Below are 22,651 nucleotides of genomic sequence, written 5' to 3' on the forward strand. Positions count from 1 at the left end.
CCTATTTTTCTTCAAAACAACCCCTGCCTATCTGTATATCATCTCTATTTTCTTAGGAGCTATATGATTGATGAATGTATTGTTTTGTGTGCTTGAGTGAATTTTCTTAATAAAATATACTTCTAGTTTACCAACAATCTCCTCATCCTTTAAGGGAAATTTGGAGAAGACTGCCTTCTGTATACATAGGTTTTTGGTCCTGCTGAAGTTAGTCATTTTGCCCACCAAACTAATTTCCCTACATAGGAGCAGGAAGAATTTGAGGTACTAAGACCCCACAAATGTAATATTGGTTTTGTATGTGCAAAACTGTCTGCCTCTGGACAGTTGCATTCTGAACAAATGATAGTCTTTGGATAATCTTCAAAGGCAACCCAAGGTACAGCATGTTATAGTAGTCTAACTGGGATGTCACTGAAGCGTGATTATTGCGGCCAAGTTGTGGTTCCCCAAGGAAAGAGAACAGGTGGGAAACCAACCTAAGCTAGCAAAGGCGCTTCAATTCCAATAGGGCCCCAAAAGAATCACAAACTCCAGCATGGTAATATCAGTAAGGATGCTGGATTATGCCTGACTGTATACAGTTGCACAACTTCTTGCTGAGGAACATTACAACAGAAGTCAACACAGGTCACAATGGTTTCCCAACCAAGATGCCAGAAACAGAAAACATATTCCAAGCTCAAACCTTTATTAAATACACCTTGGAGTATTCTACCATCTGTGCCAGAGAGTGGAGGAATCAAACAACATGTTATAAAAGCCATTATTTTTTAAGATATTCCTTTGTCCATGAGGGATCATTCCATCTGAACCACTATTGCTGGGAAGCAATCTTGATGAGGGGAGATGAGTAAAATGCAGCCATCATACTAAGATTCAGCCATCCCCCAGGATCTTGGAACTGCCACATGCAACCTGATGGGAGGAGAGGTCAGCCCTGTGACACCATGTTTTATTGTATGTTATTGCAGTGAGAGGAGGCCAACTGAAAAACAAGGTCTCTTCAACAGTCCATGCTGTTTCATCACCTGGTTCTTGCTGTCTACTGCACACACTGGATAGACAGACTTCAGCAATTATCAAGGGCCCTGTCCAGGTGCTGATGGAGTAACCCAACATCTGGATTCCAAAACAGAAGTGTTGTAGCCTCCAAATATCTATATTGCTGCTATCGTCCCTGCACAGAGCTATTCTCTCATGCTTCAAATGAGATCTCAGCATCCATTGTTCAACATGGCTGTCATAAGCATGGTGGACTCCTGCTGAGTTGCAGTAGCTGCCATACTGATGGCATCTTCCAAACTTGGCTGTTCTTCCAGCTGAAAGAGAAACAGGACATCACTCCCACACACTTGCAGAGAAGCTAAAATTTGGCAGCTTTGGGAAAGACTAACAGCCTAGATGGGGATGGACACAAATACTGTGATATGCTGGCTAACAATGTTTAATAAAAACATTTAAAAAAACCATTTAAAATATTTTTTAATACTTTACTAGAAATATCCAATCACATAATGTTATAACAGAGGTCCATTCACACATTCCAATATTACAAGAAAGTTCCTATGAGCACCTGGATATAGGCTCATTTCATCAACGGACATCCTCAGGAGTAATCCTTCCTATATTTCTTCCAGGGTTACCAGCCTCTTGTAACAACCCAATGTTAATGCTCTTCTGCAACATCTTCTACCTCAAGTTTTCTCATACTGGAATAAACCAAGGTAACAATAGCAAGACATACCACAAAACTGAATGGAAATAGATAATTCTTAATTTTATATATAGTTGTAAAAAACTTACCACTCAATAACACTTAAGGTTTTTAAATGGTTTTATTAAACATTGTTAGCCAGCACATCACAGTAATTGTTTCTTTCATTGCCTGTCTTATCAACTGTGATCCCTTTCTGTTGATTATACTAGGTGGGGATGGAGGCAAGTATTTAAAACATTTTTATGCCACCCAATCAGGATCCATAAAGCAGTGACAATAAAAACATTAAAACATTCAAGTAATTAAAACACTGGTGAGCTCTAGGATATTGCCATAATATTCTCCTCTGACATCTAGAGCTCAACTAAACCCTGGGGTGTGCTGGGGGAGGTGTTGCATCTTTCTTACAAGGAAAGACTAGGGAGTTTGAGACATCTCAGTTTACAGGAAAACAACTAAGAAGACACAACAGTGGATTATGAAAATATGACTGGTATGGAGAACTGGACAAAAAAAAATTCCCTCACACAATGCTAGAAATCAAGGGAGGGCACCCAACAAAGCTGATGTGGAATAGATTAAGGACAGACAAAGAAGTACTGCTTCGGACACAAATCAACTTATGGAACTCACTGTCACAAAATGTAGTTATCTCTTTTAAAACTTTCCCTTTTGCCCCTGCCAAAAATGCCAACAAGATCTGGCTATGTGCTAACATCACTGAAAGCCCTTGCTTCACCTTGGTTCCATTTGCCTCAACTGGTGTCAGTTTGCAAGCAGGTTTTATTGGCTGTATAACAGCAATTTTAAAACAGATAACAGTGCTAGGGTTATGTGCAAAGTGGGTAAGTACTGGAGTACTCTGCAGCCCTCCTGGAATACCTCCTTTCATACTTAATATACTAAATGTCAAACATTCGGCTTATGCTTAAGGAAAACCTGTTGATGGTGTGTGAACAAGCTGAAAGATTTTTAAGCGTGGTAAAATCTGAACCATTTGAATTCTGGTAGAGAGAAAACACATCATATCATTTTCCAGGAAAAACTGTTTTAAACCAGACTTTAGATGCAAAGTTAGCAATCATTGGCTTGGTCGTGAACAGGCCTCAGATTCAGTGGGAGTTCACAGGAGCACAGCTCCTCAACCTTTCTGAGAGTTCCACCTCCTTGTCTATTGAATAGTATGTGCAGCTGCATAACAATCCCTGGATGAGCCCCACCACCTATTTTTCTACAAAACGACCCCTGGTCGTGAACACACTTTTTTTTTTTAGGGGGCAATGGTTACTGACAAGAAGAGGAAGAAGTAGTAGTAGTATTAGTAACTCAAGGAGAAAGTAAAGACAGTCTACTAAAGTGATGTAGAAATGAAACAATTTTCTGGTAGGAAAAAATAGATAGCCAAAAGAAGGTGCACTTACGGAAAATCAATAGCTAGAAATAGCATCAAAACAACATTACTCCAGTTATGCTTACTAGGAACAATGGCTTAAGGCAGCTGGTTGGCCACTGTGTGAAACAGGAGACTTATGGTAACTATATAGGTCACTGGTTTGATCAGCAGGGCTCTTCTTATATTTGTATCCATCCATCTTTATCACATTGTTTCTTCGAGGATCATGGGATGTGAACGTAATTCTTCCCCCCTTATTCTCACAATAATGTTGTGAGGTTATCTTTGGTCTCACTTCTTGGTGGCTTCCCAAGTCACAATCCAGCAACTTCAGTGCAGATGTGCACTGGTTCTATGACTCATTTACCAGCAAAGAGGCTGCTTCTTACTCAGTGATCAAGCAGTACTTCAAATTGGGAAGTCTTAAAAGAATATTTATTTAACTTTGTTTATAGTCCACCTTTTTGCTGAGACTCAAGGCAGACTGCACAGTTCTAAAATAATACAATAAAAGTAATATCATAAAAACTGAGGGAAGTCTTCTAACCTAGAACATCTAGTCTGAGATTTCTTTCTCTCCTGTTGCAGGTATTTAAAGCCAGGGTGTGGCCAAGGGGAGAACTGAAAGGCATCTGAAAATATCGCAGCACTGTAATTAGCTATACTGAAAAGGGCGCTTCCCCAGAATACATTCCACAGAGATGTTTTAAAGCAACCTATACTGGATGTATCTCAGCCTCATAGTGCCAGCTTCTGTTATCATGGTGATACCACTGCCAAATGCCTGTAAGTCTTTGTAGGACAGACTGACCTGAGAAGAGCAGGCAATAGACAAACAGGGCAAGTCATTTCTTACTCCCTTCTTAAATGCAAGCCCATCATTAATGAGCTATAATTAAAAGATTAATGCCAGGTCATGTGCTAAAGTTTTGAGCATGGAGTATAAGATTAATGCCAGGTGTTGTTTCAGTTTTGAGCATGGGGAATAAAGTAATGTGACAGCAGTACTTGCTGGTTCACACAGGTATGTTCTTCACTTGAATGTACATGCATATGCAAAGACCCTTCAAACTTCTTCACATCACCATAAACGTCTTCAAATTCAGCTACTTATCATCATGCAATCTTTGGTATACATGCACGAGTGAACCAGATGCAGGGCAGGGGAGAGGGAGAGCACAATCCCAGGTTCTGGTCCCAGTAACAGCTCTTGATGCTGCACACTCCAGCAACGGCAACACTCACTTGCGTAACCAAACTGATACAATCAGAAGGGATTATAAAATGTCTGAACCTTTCAGTGAACATCTCGTTCATAGAAAAGTGGTGCAAAAGCCTGCACATTCAAGCTTCAAATGCCACAGATCCTGATACTTTGATTTGTGCCAGTGCCCCAATATTTAGGAGTTGCTGTGCCAGCATCATTACAAAATGATGAGTGGTGCAGTTTAAAGGCTACGATGCCTTTAGAGTAAATATTACAATTAAAGTCATTTTATTAGAATTGCTCTGAGTAACAACAGCCTCCCCTCCCAATTGCCACCTCTCTAGATTGTTTCCCAAGCTCTGAAGACCCCGTAGTAGTTCTTTATACCTGCTCTGTTCCATCTTGAGACACAGTCTCCACTGCTACAGGCTTGCTATCTTCATCCTTTTCAGTTTTTACCTTCACAAGAGTAACATGCTGAAATTTCAGTGGATTCATAAGAGCAGTATCTGGGTAAACAAGAAAAAGAGATTCAGTAAGGTAAGCCAGACAAGCAAAATGGAGAACAGAAGGATGAGGCAGTGCTGAAAGAGTTGGGAATCTGCAGACACCTGACTGTGAGGCTTCTCTTCATGCTTGAGTTTACTGTCGGCTCACCTTTCATCTGTTGCTCATAGAGGGCCTGCTCACTCTCCTCTGTAGCTTCCAGTTCCCCATGAGTGGTGCGCTTGTGCATGGCCAGTGTAGAGGTCTGCCGGTAGGTTTTGCCACAAGTACTGCAAGTGTATGGCTTGCAATGTGTGTGAACCACATGATGCTTGTAGAGGCTAGAATATTCTGTGAAGCGTTTTCCGCAGCTCGGAACCATGCACGCATATGGCTTCTCTCCTGCGACGGAACAAGATGCATGCAGAACAAGAGGCTTGCTTCACAGCTTAAACTAAGAGTAAGAAGTCAAGGAAAGAAATTTCTAGTTCTTCAACAGTTACACTACAATTTCATCTATCCAACTTTGTTCCATCTTCACTCTTCCTAAGGCTGCTTCAATTGAGCAAGCCCAGCACACTTCACTTCCAAACTGATTCAGAAAACCTGGCTACAAGCTGTCTACAAAGGTGACCAGCCAAGAGCAATCAATGAAGTATATGACAGTCAGAAGCTAGTGTTCAAGAAAAGTAGGTGTCTGCTTGCCCATATTTACCTGTATGGATCCTCATGTGGTTTTTGTAGTTGGTGGCACTAGTGAACCCTCTCCCACAGTTGGGCTCTGGACACATATATGGCCTCTCACCAGTGTGTGTCCTGATGTGGACCTTGCGTATGTTGGAGGTGGTGAAAGAGCGGCCACAGCCTTCAAAAGGACAGCTGAAGGGACGCTCACCTTCAAAGCAGGAAACAGACAGAAGTCACCCTTAAATAGCTAATAAGTGTATTGAAAGTTCAGGACAGTTTTCACTAACCAGAGTGACAAAAGGTGTATGAATGCCATAAGACCTTGTCAGAACTCAGAAGCTAAGCAGGGTTGTCCCTGGCTAGTATCTGAATGGCCAACCTCCAATGAATACCAGAATACCAAGGAATATGCAGAGGCAGGTAATGGCAAACCACCTCTAAAACATCTCTTGCCTTAAATAAACGAGTCTAGCTTGCCACCTAGTGGTGCATAACTGCTTGCCTGACAATCTTAGGATCTCCTGGCTATACTACACACACTGTCACACAATTATTAATTATTAGGCAATTGCTTTCCATCTCTATTACAGCAACTACATAATTTCACAAGGCCAATGAAGATAAAATACAACAGCATTATATAAATGAACCTAATGTTAGCATGGCAGTTTAGAAGACTAATATTTTTATCAGATGATTTCAACCTGAACATTACCCCATTTTCAATTCTGATAGGATTTACAAAATCCTCAGCTTCAATATTTTAAAGGAAGGGTCAGAAAGTATTCATCCATCAGGGTCATATTTTTTTAAAAAGTTATCAGCAGACCTCATCCAAAAACCTACACCTTCCTCACAGGGATTGGTAGACTCTTCCATCAGTACAATCTCAGTCTGAACCTGTGTGGAGTAGCTTTCAGAGTGTGCTTTGGCATTCTTTGTTTTGGTTACACTGTAGTTGTTAATTCCCCCCCCCCCCCCCGGTATATAGAAGTAGACATCTGGCTCATGAAGCTGAAAGTCTCCGTTTTGACTGATATTAGAGATTGGCAATTTTCTCATTATGTCAAAAAATGTAAGGTGAAATAATGACTAACAAATAGACTGTAACAATATCTGAAAACCCTTATTAACTTTCATTGACCACATGACTGAAATTGTCTATGATACCTGTACAGACGATAACAACAATATTATGATTGCATTCATCCCTTCAGATACCACACATCACCAACTACCAGCAACTTTGCCACATATTTTCTTTGAAAAAACAAAGCCAACTCTCTAACCCTCCTGGTTACAGAGGAAGCTTTTTGTTTGTTTTTAAAGTGAGTGTTGCTCAACAACTTATGGCTTTGGGCAGAACACAGCAAAGACTTCTGTACCAACAGAAGCCCATCCACATTACTTCTAACTGCCTGTTCCCTGACCACCCCGCCTCCTTTGATCTGAAGCAAACATGTTTCTGTCAAACCATATAAAAACACAAATACTGTATTAAATTACTTTTATATACATTTGCACAATTTATTCTAAATAATAATTATATGATTCAAAAGCTGAAAAATTGTATGGTTAAGAACATAAGAGAAGCCATGTTGGATCAGGCCAATGGCCCCCATCCAGTCCAACACTCTGTGTCACACAGTGGCCAATATATGTGTGTGTGTGTGTATATATACAAGCACACACACACACATAAATATACACCGTGGCTAATAGCCACTGATGGACCTCTGCTCCGTATTTTTATCCAATCCCCTCTTAAAGCTGGCTATGCTTGTAGCCGCCACCACCTCGTGTGGCAGTGAATTCCACATGTCAATCACCCTTTGGGTGAAGAAGTACTTCCTTTTATCCGTTTTAATCTGACTGCTCAGCAATTTCGTTGAATACCCATGAGTTCTTGTATTGTGAGAAAGGGAGAAAAGTACTTCTTTCTCTACTTTCTCCATCCCATTGCCTTTTGTGTAGTATTTTACTATGTTGTTGTTTTTTACCATTGCAGTTTCTGGCTAGCCCTGAACTAAAGCAATCAGCCCTGGAGGACACACCTGTGTGTGTTCTGATATGTTTTTGCAGGTCCCCAGAAGTCTTGAAGGCTTTGTTGCAAACATCCTCTGGGCATTTGTACGGCTTTTCACCTGTATGGATTCTCAAATGGTTCTTCAGGCTATATCCTGCAAGAGAAAAGGGCACATGAACTCAGAACCATATCACTTTACAGTTGTATAATGTATAAAGTCTGCCATTAAAACATTGTGATGCGATGTCACCTTAGAGTTGGAAATTACTGGTGCTTGCACAGGGGACTACCTTTATCTTTTTAATGATAGAATGCAGCACACTGATTATTATAAGATTTCCTGCAAACCAGAAAGCTTGGGATGCTTAGGTCACCTGAAGCCCCATCTCTAAGACTACATATTTTATCGTCTTTCTAAGTTAAATAACCATCAGTTATTTCCAAGTTAAATAATTTCATGTCTGTGTAATTCCATAAAAGGAGTTGAATCCAAAGATAATTTTCTGGAAGCATAGCTAAGGATGTAAACTTTCCAAAAAGTCTGAAGCCAAAAGAAAAAAGACCCTCCCCCCAAATTGGAGACTTTTATTATTATATCTTGGATAAATACTGTTTGGGAAATAACCAAGTTATCTAAAGTAACCAAATAGGTTAAGCTAAGAAATGAAGGGCATTTAGGTAGAGGGTGAGCAATAAATTAGCATACAGCTTAATGAAGATGTTTAACAGATTCAAGGATCAAACAGGAATAATAAGCTTAGTTTATATGGTTACCATTTATTTATTTATTTGGCCTATTTTTCGAGAACTGGAAACCCTTTTTTGTTTGGGGGATAAGAAACATTTTGATGTTAATATAATTTACTATGCAAGCTTCTTACAGGGTTTGAAATTTTTAATGGAATGCTGCATGCAAAATATTTTAGAGGTGCTGAGTGAGCAGGAAGTAGTGAGCCTGGTATGTCCCGACAAGACTGTATCCACTAATTTAGCTTAAAGAATTAATGATTGAAAGATAAAAGTAATTGTTAAGTAATTATGACCATGAGCCTGCTTCGGCAGGGAGGGCGGGGTATAAATAAAAATTTATTATTATTATTATTTTATAGTCTGCTTATCTCATTGATTCATGATAATATACTCATTAATTTATAGACCTTTGCCTACCTTACTATATTACAGAAGAAAGTCTAATTCCAGTGGTACCTTTAAGATCAACAAAGTTTTATTTTGTGTGCACGTGCACACACTTCTTCAGATACAATGAAATGGGAATTACTAGTTCATACATTTAGGTAGAGGATGAGCAATAAATTAGCATACAGCTTAATGAAGATATTTAACAAATTCAAGGATCAAACAGGAATAACAAGCTTAGTTTATATGGTTACCATTTATTTGGGTTCAATTCTGGGGGGGAACATCGTGAAGGAAATAAATATGTCAAAATTGGACAGTGATGAGCAGATTATTCTTAATTGTGGAATACTGAGAATAATTAACTGAGACTCTTGTTACCCTGTTAAGCATGGAGGCAACTATATGGAAGCATCTTTTTGAAGTGGGGTGATTGGCTGTGTTATCTCCCATCCCCAGACCAGAGAAACACATTCAAATCTATTTAAAGGTGCCCCTGGACTCAAACTTTGTTCTGCTGCTTCAGACCAACACAGCTACCCACCTAAATCTCACTATATTACAGAACATGTAACCTTGTTTAGCTCATTGAGACCTGTAAATTAAATGTAAAATAAATTATATGTAATAATAATATTTAAGGGGGGGGGGGAGAAACAGAAATTTGGGGGAAAATGTAAATATATGCAATGCTTATTTTCCTAGCTAAACTAAACTTTTTCTGATTTAGCAAGACAAAACAGATCATTTATACTTTAAATGTACTATTTGTCATGTTTATGGAATTTAAAAGTATAAATATCTTCATTTTCTATATGGAAACTTCCAAGTATACACCATACCAGAGAGTGAGTTGCAGACTTGCATCCTTTGCTACATGTATCATTAATTTTTGCCATCTGAGAGGCAGAAAAAATAGAAGTGGAAGATAGAAAAACAAATTATGTAGTAAAGAAAATAAAGCATACTGTTTGGTCAGAAACTCAGAGTCACAGTAGGTAGGACTATCTGTGTATCTGGATATTAATCTAAACTGCTTAACACTGAAAATACTGAATTCTTTAATAATATATTACCATTAAGCACATTATACCACATAAATTGTTGCCAAAATTACTTACATTTAAACAAAAATCTTGAAAATATAAGTCTTTCTTCCTGTGGTTCCCCAAACTTTCCAACTTTTCCACTGGGAAAACTGAGAAAGCTCCGAGACTCTTCTCATGCTGTAAATGCTTTGTCAGACAAGGCTTTACTCTTTCTAAATGAGAAAATATTTCTTTAGAGGTTTTTTTCAGTGTTCCCAAAAATTTCCACTGGAAAAATTGAAAAACAGTATTTGGAGAAAAAGAAGTGTTTCCCCTCCAACTTTTCCTTCCCCTCATCCCAAGCCTTCATATCTAAGTTATCACTCATTTCTGCCAATAGAAAGGGCATGTGCACTTTGACCCTCCTGCAGTAGCCCACTAAGTAACCCTAAATGCTGCTGTTTGGAAATAGAACCCTTGTGAACAGTGTGGTCTGTAATCAGAGGGAGAAAACTGCCAAAAATCCTTTCCTCCTGCTGGCAGAAAGCCACCTGTGGATTCAATCCTTTCCTCTTTCTTAATGTGTTACACTGTCACATCAAACAACCTGTAAAAGTTACCTGTAGCAAAAGCTTTCCCACAGCTGGAGAAGTCACATCTGTATGGCCGAATACCTGTATGAACTCGCTCATGAACCTATAAGGAACAAAGATGAAGCGAAAACTCAGATAACCAGACAGAGGCAGCTCCATTTTGGAATCCAATGGAGAGGGGAGATGTTAAAAACCAAAATCTCCCACATCTTCACTGTCTCAGCTCAATAAGGTGTTCTTTGGTTCTATTATTTCAACTTGCTGAGGTGCATTACTATCTAACAAGACCATGTGCCTTTAAGGTTTGTACAGAACAAGACTTAAGAGGTGCACTGTACTTCAGCATGACTTATTTTTATATATCTGATGTATACCTTCACTGTCTAAGAGCAGAACTACATATTACAAATGACAAAAGGGCTATGGTTTTGACAGTTGCTGACTCATTTCCATATACAGTGAAACATTTAGTTTAATGTATCCCATCTTCTGACACCATTCTGATGAGCATTTTCTTGCTTCTACTCATCATCATGGTTATCACTGCTATGTGTAGGAAAATGCAAATTATTATGACAACATGATATGGGAAAATGAAACTAAACACTACCAGGGAAGAGGGGGTAACCCAATACAGGACTGCTATATGGAGTTGCAGACATATGTTCTCTGTCACATGAAGTTCCATCCTAAGCTTTATTCTTTAGTATATTTATTAAAGATAGCCCTCACTGAGCTCCTCTGTATTACTATGAACTCAGAGAAGACAATAATGATATTTATACCCTACTTTGCAATCAAAAGTCGGTCTCCAAATGGTTTACAATCACTTAAAGCCATCACAAAGAGATAAAATAAGCTGCCACAGATACATGAGGATTTATGTATACGGTGAAAAAAGAGTTGGTGGGAGGCTGTAGCTTACAGATATCATTTCAGATTTTAAAATATTTTGCTTTGCTCTAAGCCAGTTTTGTTTGGCTATTTCATTCTGCCTCATATGTTTTAATTAAGCCAGTTGCCAAATCTTTGCAGGATGTACAATCAATTTCTAATGACTACAGAGAAATGTGCAATCCGGTTTTTCTTCAATATGCTGAAAAAGTTCAAAAAGTTTTAAATAATGCAAAGTTCAACTTAGTATGATAATTTAAAAATCATGCTATATTATTACATTATGCCATCTGATTACATTCTTTTTTATATTTTGTAATGTGCCTTAAACAAGCAAAGTGGTCTATAAATTAAGTAAATAAATTAACCTTGCTGCTCAGTTTGAATGCCTCTATCTTCTTTCTAACACACACCACTTAAGAAAACAGTGGTAACTTCAGGGAACCCTCTATACTTCTATAGCTCTGTGTAAGGTTCAGAGACCAAGTTTGGTGTAGTGGTTAAGAGCAGAGGACTCTAATCTGGAGAACCAGGTTTGATTCCCAAGTCCTCCACATGCAGCCATGCTGGGTGACCTTGGGTCAATCACAGTTCTCTCAGAGCTCTCTCTCAGCCCCACTACCTCACAGGGTGTCTGTTGTGGGGGGAGGAAGAGAAGGAGATTGTAAGCTGCTCTGAGACTCCAAGTGAAGGGCAAGGTATAAATACAATTATTCTTCTTCCCAAGCTGCCTTTTCTCTGAGGTGAGAAAAATCCTAGCACTTCTGTGAAAGGGCAACTCTTTTCTGTAGCATTCATGAGCCTTCAGCCTTCTGAATGGCAATATTAGGAGCCTGAAACAAACTGTTGGGAGTCACGAGAACATACCCTCAAATGGTGAGCTGTACTATAGAGGCGGCCACAACCTTTGTGACCACAACGATAGCCTCTGCTGACAACCAGTGGTCCCTTCCCATTGGTTTGCACTTCTTTCTCCTGGAAGCCCTGTTAAGTAGCACAAGGAAATTAAACTTGAAGGAATCCTGCAAAATTCAGAAAACCTTTCACGAAAAATAAATTGCCTGATAACCCACAACCTATACCACCAGCAAGGAAGTGATACTGCTAACAAAGAACTGAAGTCAGGAGGCTGGGATTGTCCATGTATAATGTGCCTATTGCTTTACTATATTTGCCTGGCTCATTTTCATAACCACCATGTGATGTAAGTCCCTGATGGGAAACGTGGCACAATGACTTGCCTAAGGCCGTTATTAGTTGGTGGGAGCCTCTTGGGTTCATGAACATCTATTTATGCATCAGTCTCCTGAACAGTCCTAGGAAAACAGTTGTATTTCTACCTAAAAGTAACTTATTCAGCAAAAAAACTCAAGATGAATTGACTGCATTTGTCCACTTCAGCTAAGAATTTTGGTATTTCACTTTGAAGACACACTGAGTTCCTCTGGGTAAACTTTTTTTGAAGTGTTCTTTAACGGACTGCTATGTAACAGTCTAACACATGGAATTTCATTTCAGTCATACATAATGCAACTCATCTTTGACAAGCTACTGAAATCTTACAAGTTTCAACCTCATCAACACAGAGACGCATATGAAGCTGCCTTATACTGAACTGGGCCATCAAAATCAGCTTTCTCTACTCAGATTGGCAGAGGCTCTTCAGGGTCTAATGCAGAAATCTTTCACATCACCTACTACCAGATCCTTTCAACTGGAGCTCCTGGAGATCAACACTCCCTCTAAGCTGTAGAATCTTGTGAGCAAAAATTCTATTTCACAAGCAACAGGTAATAAAGTTGTGAGCTACTGCATACATTAGTTTGCTCTGTGTCCATTTTTCCAGAGTTAAGACAAAAACATGTGAGTTGGAGGCTAAAAATCCGTGAGCTAGCTCACACTATCTCAGCTTAGAGGGAACATTGCTGGTGATTGAACCTGGGATCTTTCGCATGCCGTGTAGACTCCCTACTAGTGAGGCATGGCCTCTCCTCAGCAGGCTGACAATTAACAATCCAATCAACTTACTTTAAGAATGCATTAGCATGCCTCAGGTTATCCAAAGCCAAAGTCTACAAACAGCAAAAGGCCATAAAAAAGTAAACACATTAAACAACGTAAGCTAGTGGAAAGGATATCAGTAGGGAACTAAGTTCAATATCTGCTCAGTGCAAATTCTGATCTCAAACTACTGATCAGTAAAATGGGAATAACAGTGGCCTACCGCTGCACGCTGTTGAAAAGATAAAAATTTCAACAAAATAAAAAAATACTATGAGGATGAGATAGAATATTCAGATAATTAAGAAGCTGAGATGTTAGCAAATAAAAATTACAGAAGATTATCATACCACACCAAACCTTTAATGGCATAACAGTTGTGAATAAAAATACACAGAATATAAAATTTAAACACTGGAGATAAAATCAAAATGAAACCGAGATTACAGATGCATTCATACATGGTCAGACTTAAATTTAAGGATGTCAGCCAAAAAATTTGCCACAGTCTCACTAACCTCCCACTCAGTATCGTTCAATAAATAACAACAGGGTGGCAGAATAGACAAATCTGGAGAGAAAGAAAGCTTGCAAAATAAATCTTTACAGAGGTTATGATAAAGAATGAGGCTTGAATGCCCTCCACTTTCCTGGTAAATGTTGAGATCCATATAGGGATACCATAGAGAATCTGGGCAAGCATTTTAGCTTTGAACACTTTAATTGCTTCTGAAACTAACTGGTTGCCCCTTGCAAAGAAAAATTGTTTAATTTGAGCAACTGAACATTTAGTAAAGTTGATGGTGTTGTTATGATGTGAAACCCAGCTTAACTTGTGATTAAAAGTGATCCCCAAGTATTTAAAAATTTTTGTTTGCTCAGTTGTTGAGTTGCCAATAAACCATCTCTGTGGGCGCCAGCAATCTGAAAACTTTTTAAATACTTTAGATTTGGCATAATTGATAGAGAGTGAATTACAATTACAGTAGTCATAGAAGGCATTCAAATACCTTTCCAGGCCCACACTTGTGCAAGAGAGGATGGTAGTATCATCAGCATAAAGTAATAAGGGGACCGCTTGGCCTGTTAGTTTAGGCGGATGACCATTAACAGGGTTCAAAAATTGTGCCAGGTCAGTTAAAAATAGATTTAAAAGATGCGGGGCCAGCACGCAACCTTGTTTAACCCCCTTTAACACTGGGATTCTACTAGTCAGGTCACCACTTGAAGAAAATTTCACTTGGCAAAAAGTATTGGAATGAAGTTTCCTCAAGAGAAATAGCAAACGAGGGTCTCCTAGCTTAATCCATACTTGGGCTCTATCTATTGAATCAAATGTGCCCTTCAGGTCAATGAAGGCAGCATATAATTTTTTTGTCTCGGTATGCATATATTTTTCAGCAAGGAAGGCCAGAGTACAGCAATGGTCCATAGCAGATTTGCCTTTGGACAATCTGTTCAAGACCTATGACGTTATCTAGGCACATCCAGTCAGTTAATTGGAGTTCTAAATGTTTGGCATACAATTTGCCCACTATAGATAATAAACTAATGGGGTGGAAATTTTCTGGTAACTCCAACACCTCCTTTTTGTAAAATGGGATAATTATAGAATCAAGCCAAGAGTCTGGGATGGAACCATGCAGATCAATGAAAGAGAACAATTTTGCAAGGGGCAAAAGCCACCAGTCGGCAAATTTTGTGAATACCTCAGCGGGAAGGCCATCGGGGCCTGGTGCTTTACCCGCTTTTAAATCCTTCAATAAATCACTGGTTTTCTCTAGAGTTACTGGAGGCCAGACCGACATATCAGTAACTATGGGGTTTACTAAGATGGGAGGAGATACACAAGGAGAAGCAAAAATGTTAGAGAAGTAATCAACCCATGTTTGTGCAGAAATAGTTGGGTCAGTAACAGAATTGTTTTTTTGATTACCCGAAATGATTCTCCAGAAAGCCTTATTATCATTAGATTTTATTGAGTGGTAAAGTTGGTCCCATTTATTCTGAAAGAAAACTTTCTTTTTGGATATAATAAGCTCCAGGTAGGCTGTCTTACAAGCAATATAGGCCTTAATTTGGAGCGACAGGATTCTTTAAATAGTGCTCTCAGTTCTTGTTTCCAAGCTAAACAGTCTGTATCGAACCAGCTAGAGAAACTGGACCTAGACAAAATCACAGGTTTAGCTTTAGCACTACAGTAATCAATTAATAATGAGAATCCTGAAAGGATTGTATCATCTGAATTGGCATTTATGATTGAATCCCTTAATCTGCATAGTGCTTCAGAGCCAAAGAGGGAAGAAAACTCCCTTTCTAGGGCCGGGGACCACTTGATTTTTTTTTTAGAACATTCTCAGAGGCCTTCACAGATTGGGAAGATGATACCATATTAACCTCCTCATCCAATCTTAAAGATAGAATTAGGGGCAAGTGGTCACTTTCCGTGCACGAATCAATGTAAATGTTATCAATAGATGACAGAAAGTTGGGTGAACCCAAACAAAAGTCTATCACACTGCAACCCCGTGTGGAAAAAAAAGTAAAATCAGTTGCAGCATGGTGGAGTGCAGTCGGCTACAGCGTTGCCGACTCATTTGGAGTACTGTGCGGTCTCATTTGGAGTACTGTGTGCAGTTCTGGTCGCTGCACCTCTAAAAGGATATTATAGCATTGGAGAAAGTCCAGAAAAGGGCAACTAGAATGATTAAAGCGCGGGAACACTTTCCCTATGAAGAAAGGCTGAAACACTGGGACTCTTTAGCTTGGAGAAATGTCGACTGTGGGGTGACATGATAGAGGTTTACAAGATAATGCATGGGATGGAGAAAGTAGAGAAAGAAGTACTTTTCTCCCGTTCTCACAATACAAGAACTTGTGGGCATTCGATGAAATTGCTGAGCAGACAGGTTAAAACGGATAAAAGGAAGTACTTCTTCACCCAAAGGGTGATTAATATGTGGTATTCACTGCTACAGGAGGTGGTGGCGGCCACAAGCATAGCCACCTTCAAGAGGGGTTTAGATAAAAATATGGAGCAGAGGTCCATCAGTGGCTATTAGCCATAATGTGTGTGTGTGTATAAATTTTTTTGCCACTGTGTGACACAGAGTGTTGGAATGGATGGGCCATTGGCCTGATCTAACATGGCTTCTTTTATGTTCTTATGTTGGCTCTGACAAATTTGGCTTTTAAAGACATTTTAAGATATTCTTAGCAGATGTCGTGGCTTTTATCTGTAAGTTTTAAGACCTTAGTTGTCTGGTATTTATTTTATTTATATTTTTTTATCAGAACAGTGCCAATTGCCATCCAACAGAACCCTCCTAATGGCTTCGGGCAAGCGGCCAAGACAAGTGGAGGAGGAATCTGCTTCTTTGCCAGTTTGCAAATAGTTTAGGATAGAGGACTTTTTTACCTTAAACAAGAAGTCCAAATCTGCTCTGCCGTCATTTGCTATTAAAACAACAAATCGCTTCTCCCCTCTAGAAGACAAGTTAGAGCCAACAGAAAAGGAGGAACTGACTAATGAGTCTGACTACGAAGATGTCGTAGACTCTCAACTCTCTCTCAACCTGGACCAAAGGAGGCTAGGTTGCGGCTGACGCGAGCTAGGACCTTCTCGGTGGCAGCACCAGAATTGTAGAATGCTCTCCCGGAGGCCATAAGAGCCCTGTGGGATCTCTCTACTTTCCGCAGGGCCTGTAAGACCGAACTGTTTCAACAGACCCTTGCGATCTAACCGGGAGAGAGCTGCCACCCTACATCATTATAGAGTACCATATGATCACCTCTTATATTATATTGTAGTGATACAGCACCATGAAATGAAATGTTTTTAAATAATTTTTAACTGTAGCTATTTTTTATTGGTTTTTAATCTGTAAAAATGAATGTTGTCAGCCGCCCTGAGTCCGCTTGCAGAGAGGGCGGGATAGAATTTTAAAGTAATAAATAAATAAACAAACTCCAGTCTTGGGTGGGGGCTTTAAAGGCGCAGCAGAGACAGCATGAGTCACAAATATGCTGTGATAATGAAGAAAGATCCATGTCTTCTGACAAGCTCTCCCCAATTACCCTGATTGCAAGCACAGTGGAATGTAGCTTTAAAAAGTTAAAGGGAATAGAAGATCAAATTCTTGACCTTTTTTTGGAAATAAAGCGACTATCAGTGTCAATGGATAAAGTTCACTTAGTCCAGCTGGATGATACCTCTATTGGAGCTTTAGCCCCTTTAAAGCAGTGTCCGTCTGCAACACAGGATGTGGATCCCCGGGGCTCCAATATGGAATCTAAAGTCAGTGTGGGCCATGAAAGGAATGTGCAACAATTGGTTCTACAGCCCAATAAGGTATGCATCACAGTTTGTTCCTATGGCATGAAGACCCCATGCTGGAGAAGTAAACTTTTAGTTAAATCTCATCTCTGTGAACTTTTTCATCTGAACTATCACAAAATTGACTTGATTACCATTGAATCACTTAACGATTGGTCTCAAATGCAGAAGATTGTGCTTACCTTTCAGTCCCCCAACATTCCTTCTCTAATTCTGAGGTGAAAGAATTACTTGTGGTCGAAGGGGGTTTTCCCTATGCACTCATTTATTAACTCTCAAACTAATGCTCTGCTGCCTAACCTGTCCTCAAGGGACAGTACACGAAGTAATCCTCATCTTTTGAAGAAGGCATCAACTTCAGTGGCAAAACATCAGGTTTTGATGTGTTTTAAGGAATCCAGAGCATGCTCTGGTCAGTCCCAATCAAACCTTGAGTTGGATAATGAGTCATCAGTGCAGCCCTCTATGGATGTGATGCATAGTCCCCTCATTGTTTCAACAGAAGATGACCTTCTGCAGTCATTTGGGAGAACAACAGGCAATCCTCGTTATACTTGAATGTACTAAGCGGCAGCTGCAAAGGTCTTCAGACCTGGGGAAATCAGTTCCTTCAAACAACCTGGATTCTGCAGGCAATCCCCTGTTTCCTTGTCCTCCATCGGCTGACTTAATCGATCTGACTATGGAAGTCTCTCTAACTGGCTTAAGGGCGCCCCAACATAATGGCTGTATTTTCATTGATGATGCCAGGGTGCTAGAAAGGATATCCAATATCGATCGATTACCAGCTAGGGAAGCCACAAGGAATATCCATATTGTCTCCTGGAACATAGCTGGGTGGAAGAGTAAAGTGAATGACTCAGATTTTTTGGACTTTTTGAAATCCTTTGACTGTGTCTTCCTTCAGGAAACATGGGTGGAAGAGAGTTTTAGACTGACAGATTTAAAAGTTTTTAATCTCCCTGCTTATAGAACTCACTCTAAAAGTCGCAGTAAAGACTTCCGGAATCCGTCATCTTGGCTTCAGAGTTGCTTGCGGATGCTCTCCGCAGCAATTCTGATTCTGGTTGTTGGAGGGGTATCACACAAGTGATACCCCCAAAGTGGGGGCTTGTTGAGCCTTCTCTTCGGCATGGGAGTTCCACGGGTAGGTCGAGGGGGCCAAAGGCAATGACCCCCAAGACCTGTCGTGCTTCCCGAAGCTCCACGGCTTTGAACGCTGAAATCAGCAGAGAAAGAAAGACTCCTGAACGCTTCAGCTTTCTCTTTCTACAGTACGCTCTTTAAAGCAACATTTCTCCACATCAAAAGCAACAGTTCTGCCTAACAAGTAGGTGTTTTTTCTTCTTCAACTTTACCCCTCGATGGGCCACTTAATATTCCATCAACAGACTAGCTCATGGATTACTTCAAAAGGTCCTGCAACATGATGAGCAGTCTTAATTACTCAAACTGGCTTGAATATAAACAACAAAACTGACCCGGACTTTAATTGGACATATAGCACAAAGATTATCAAGAATCTGCAAAATGATCTGACTATAAAAGGGAAATACAGAAAGCTCTGTCTCCTTTATCTGTCTGTAACTGAAAGAATGTCTCTTAATAAGTTCTGTTAAAGTTGCTGTAGAACAAGAATTTACAAGAGAGAAGTAATAATAATATAATAATAAAATTTTATTTATACCCCGCCCTCCCCGCCGAGGCAGGCTCAGGGCGGCTTACAAAGTGAAAAACAACCTGATTTGAGAGACTGAACTTATGCACAAGTTTAGTTTTAAAATGGTATCATTTACTGAAATGGCACATGGAAAAGATATCAGTGCAATTTTCAGATCTTTAAAGGAGGATTTTATTTCACTTAAGCAGCATCGTAAAGATTACTTCATGTTTACAGGTAACTATTTCAGTGAAGAGGATTTAACAGCTAACGAAAGGGCAAATCTACAGGAGCCTTGTATTACAAAGAGTGAATCAGTGGCAGTGAAAACAAGGGGAAACGGTGGTTATGCGAAACAAACGAAGAGAAAAGAAAATGGCCCCGTCTGATGCAGTTTTAAATCTTCACTGGATGCTGACTGTCAACAAGATCAACTGGAGAAGGGGATATGGTGAAGAACTTTTTTTCTGGTGGTTGAGGAGGCGGGCCATGTCAAGAAGAGGCAAACTGCACTTCAATTGTCTAATCTGGTGCTGGAAAACAATCCGTAAAAAGGATTTTGGATCTTTTCTTCCGTTTTGGTGAACGGCTGAATAAGGAACTTTGATTAAGAAATGTATGATGCCGTTAGAAGACAAGTTGTGGTCAAATGGGCTGCCTTGGATATAACTTGGATGTAGAAACTAAAGGAACTTAAAAGTTTTTAATTCTGGGGAAGAAGGATTTTGGAATTTGCGTCTTTTTTATGTTTGGTTCTCTTTTTCTTTCTTTTTTTCCTGGCGAATAGGTAAATATTGACAATCTGCCCATTTAGAGAGATCAGTTTGGTAGATTTGATTTAACATGGTTGTAGGAGAAATGTTTTAGTTAGAGTTTGATAAAGTATTTGATTATATTTGAGATATGTTATGCAATTTCTTATGAATAAAGAAAAAAAATATTCATGTGCCTTTTTGATCAGGCTTTTGGTTAAATTAATAATCTGATTTGTGCTTGTCATAGCTGCAAGTTAAGTTAGTAAAATTGGAGGATGAAACAGTTTGATTTGTGTTTAAGAACTGTTTAGTTGTACAATGCTTTACTAGTTTACTAAAAGAAATATTCTTTTTTTTTGTCCTGGTAAAAGAAGAAAGGAAGGTAATACCTAACAGAGATTTTTATACTTGTAGGTAGAAACATTAGAGTATTATATCAAGAGGTGGAGTTATAATTGATATATTTGTACTGGTTTCTGTTTTTTCCCATTCTGTATGTTCCCTTTTCTTGCTTTTCCGTTTCTTTTATGTATAATCTGCAATGCTGCTGTCCTGTAGTAGTTTAAACCAATAAAACTTTTTAAAAACCCTTAAAGGTCGCAGTAAAGCAGGCCTGGCTGCTTTGGTGAAATCCAATTTACCATTTAAGGTGGTCCTCTCGGATCCTTGCCCGCCATTTGCCCAGGCTTTATTGCTGTCCTCTCCAGCACTGACTCTAATTATGATTAATGTTTATCTAGTCCCTTCTAATGGAGAGTTGGAGTTTGTTGCTGTCTGGGAGAAATTTTCTGAATATGTGATGTCTTTGTCTAGGAAATTCCATACTGCTCAGATTATGATTTTTGGTGATTTTAATGCTCGGATAGGCAGTAATAATCAGAAATAGATCTCTCATTTTGGCTCTGAAGCAGCTGAATCCCTCCCACTACAATTATGTTTGCCCCGTTGTTCTAAAGATATTTTAACCAATAAGGCGAATCTTAGACTAATTGAATTATGCATAGTACACAATGCTAAAATATTTAATGGTCTCTCCAAATTTCTGGCTACAGAAGATTATAAACAATGCAAACAAGGATTCTCTTTGTTTATATAATCCCAAATTTAATTCATGACAAACAACTCAAATTTCTTAAGAGTTGTGTGTGTTGTAAAGTGCCATCAAGCCCCACCCAACTCATGGCAGCCCCAGCAAGGGGCTTCCAAGGCAAGTGAGAAGCAGATGTTGTTTGCCATTGCCTTCCTCTGCAGAGTCTTAATTGGTGGTCTCCTTTCCAAGTACTGACTCTGCTTAGCTTCTAAGATCAGGCTATACTATGCCACTTTACCTATTTTCAAGAGCTACGGAACTGGAAATGTATCATTGTGAAGCATAAACCTGTGAAAGCACACTGCAGGAAATATGGGTCTGAAAATGGCAAGTGCTAGTCATTGTTTCTTCCACATATCTCTGCAAACACAGACTTTTTATAGGTTCAGTGGACAATTAACCTAAATAAAGACTTCTATGCAGGTTGCAAACAACAAACCTGGCATCCTTTTGCAAACTGCCATTTGCCACATGCATGATGCAGTATGCAGCTGCAGACCAGTTAAGACTTTGCCTGAGTAAAGTTACACTGGTAAAGGTGGTCCTACTTCAACTTGTGGTGACAACAAACAGCACTCTGTCTACACCTTATATTGTGGAACCTGGGTTGCCCACATTCTAGTCTGACACTCTAACCACTATACCACACTGATTTAGAGGTAAGACTGTTCTCAGGAGCCAGAAGACAAGGAAGAAGCAGTGAAGCCTTACCTGAGTGGCATACTCCTTGAGGACAGTAATGGTATCTAGATCAAAGGCAGCATTTTTCTCCTCCACAGCCAATCCATCCAGCTGCACATCTGCTTGCACTGTAAGAATGGTGCTACTTGTGGGCAAGGAAATAGGACGGTGTACAAAGGCTGTGGAGCCATCTTCCAGCTGGATTGCTTCCAGGGTGTTGGGGTCATAACCCTCTGGAGGGGACCACAAACACTGTAGTAGCACATGTCAGCTCTAACTGCTACTTACCTACCTCTTGACCATTTAAGCGCTGGTAAGAGATGAAGAGTTATGAGCATCAATGCAGAATCTTAACTGCGGTTCAAAATTCAACCTCTGTATACTACTGGACCCTCATTTCTAATTTACAGCTATAGATTTCATCATGAAGCACATCATTCCCTCTCTATATATACAGAGGCAGCAAGGTAGAAAGCTCATGCACTGATAGTAATGAGCAGCTAAAACAGAGCCTCAGCTTCCCCATCCCTGAAGACACAGTACAACAACCAGGACTGAGGTATCAGCCCCCACCAGTCAGGTGACAGCAGTCAGAACAGAGCCCAGAGGTGACACGTATGTCAACCCCCTTCGTAGGCCTGCAGACCACTGTTAAAGCTAGGATAAGCTAAATACCTAAACACCAACCACAGATATAATGAAATCAGTTAATATTTTCGCACAAATGGAATCCTGCATGAGAAATGTGATGCTTGGATCATGTAAAATAATGTAAATAAGCATCTAGGTAAGCAGATGTAATGTGCCAGGGCGGAACACCCCCCCCCCCCCAACACACACATACACATTGCTATGATCGCATCTCTTTGATCACATTTCTTAGAGGCCAGCCTCTGTATTACTTCACCTAATGCAAATTGTTCAAAGGAAGAGGGGAGGGGGGAGACTGACAGCTAC

General features: G+C 39.7%; 1 protein-coding gene across 3 annotated transcripts in view; it reads right to left on the reverse strand.

Annotated features, from left to right (window-relative positions):
- Positions 1–674: 674 nt before the first annotated feature.
- ZNF76 (zinc finger protein 76) overlaps positions 675–22,651 on the reverse strand; it is a 31,824-nt gene continuing 9,847 nt past the window's right edge. For all 3 annotated transcript variants that reach the window (XM_060231447.1, XM_060231449.1, XM_060231448.1), the window contains 8 exons: positions 21,725–21,927; positions 12,039–12,155; positions 10,305–10,380; positions 7,548–7,673; positions 5,522–5,701; positions 4,978–5,208; positions 4,708–4,829; positions 675–1,322 (listed from right to left, as the gene is read on the reverse strand). In XM_060231447.1, the coding sequence (XP_060087430.1) occupies positions 1,218–1,322; positions 4,708–4,829; positions 4,978–5,208; positions 5,522–5,701; positions 7,548–7,673; positions 10,305–10,380; positions 12,039–12,155; positions 21,725–21,927 (1,160 nt within the window). In that variant the 3' untranslated portion in view covers positions 675–1,217. The remainder of the gene's footprint in view (positions 1,323–4,707; positions 4,830–4,977; positions 5,209–5,521; positions 5,702–7,547; positions 7,674–10,304; positions 10,381–12,038; positions 12,156–21,724; positions 21,928–22,651) is intronic.

Source organism: Heteronotia binoei, chromosome 2, assembly GCF_032191835.1.
Source record: "Heteronotia binoei isolate CCM8104 ecotype False Entrance Well chromosome 2, APGP_CSIRO_Hbin_v1, whole genome shotgun sequence".
Taxonomy (NCBI): domain Eukaryota; kingdom Metazoa; phylum Chordata; class Lepidosauria; order Squamata; family Gekkonidae; genus Heteronotia; species Heteronotia binoei.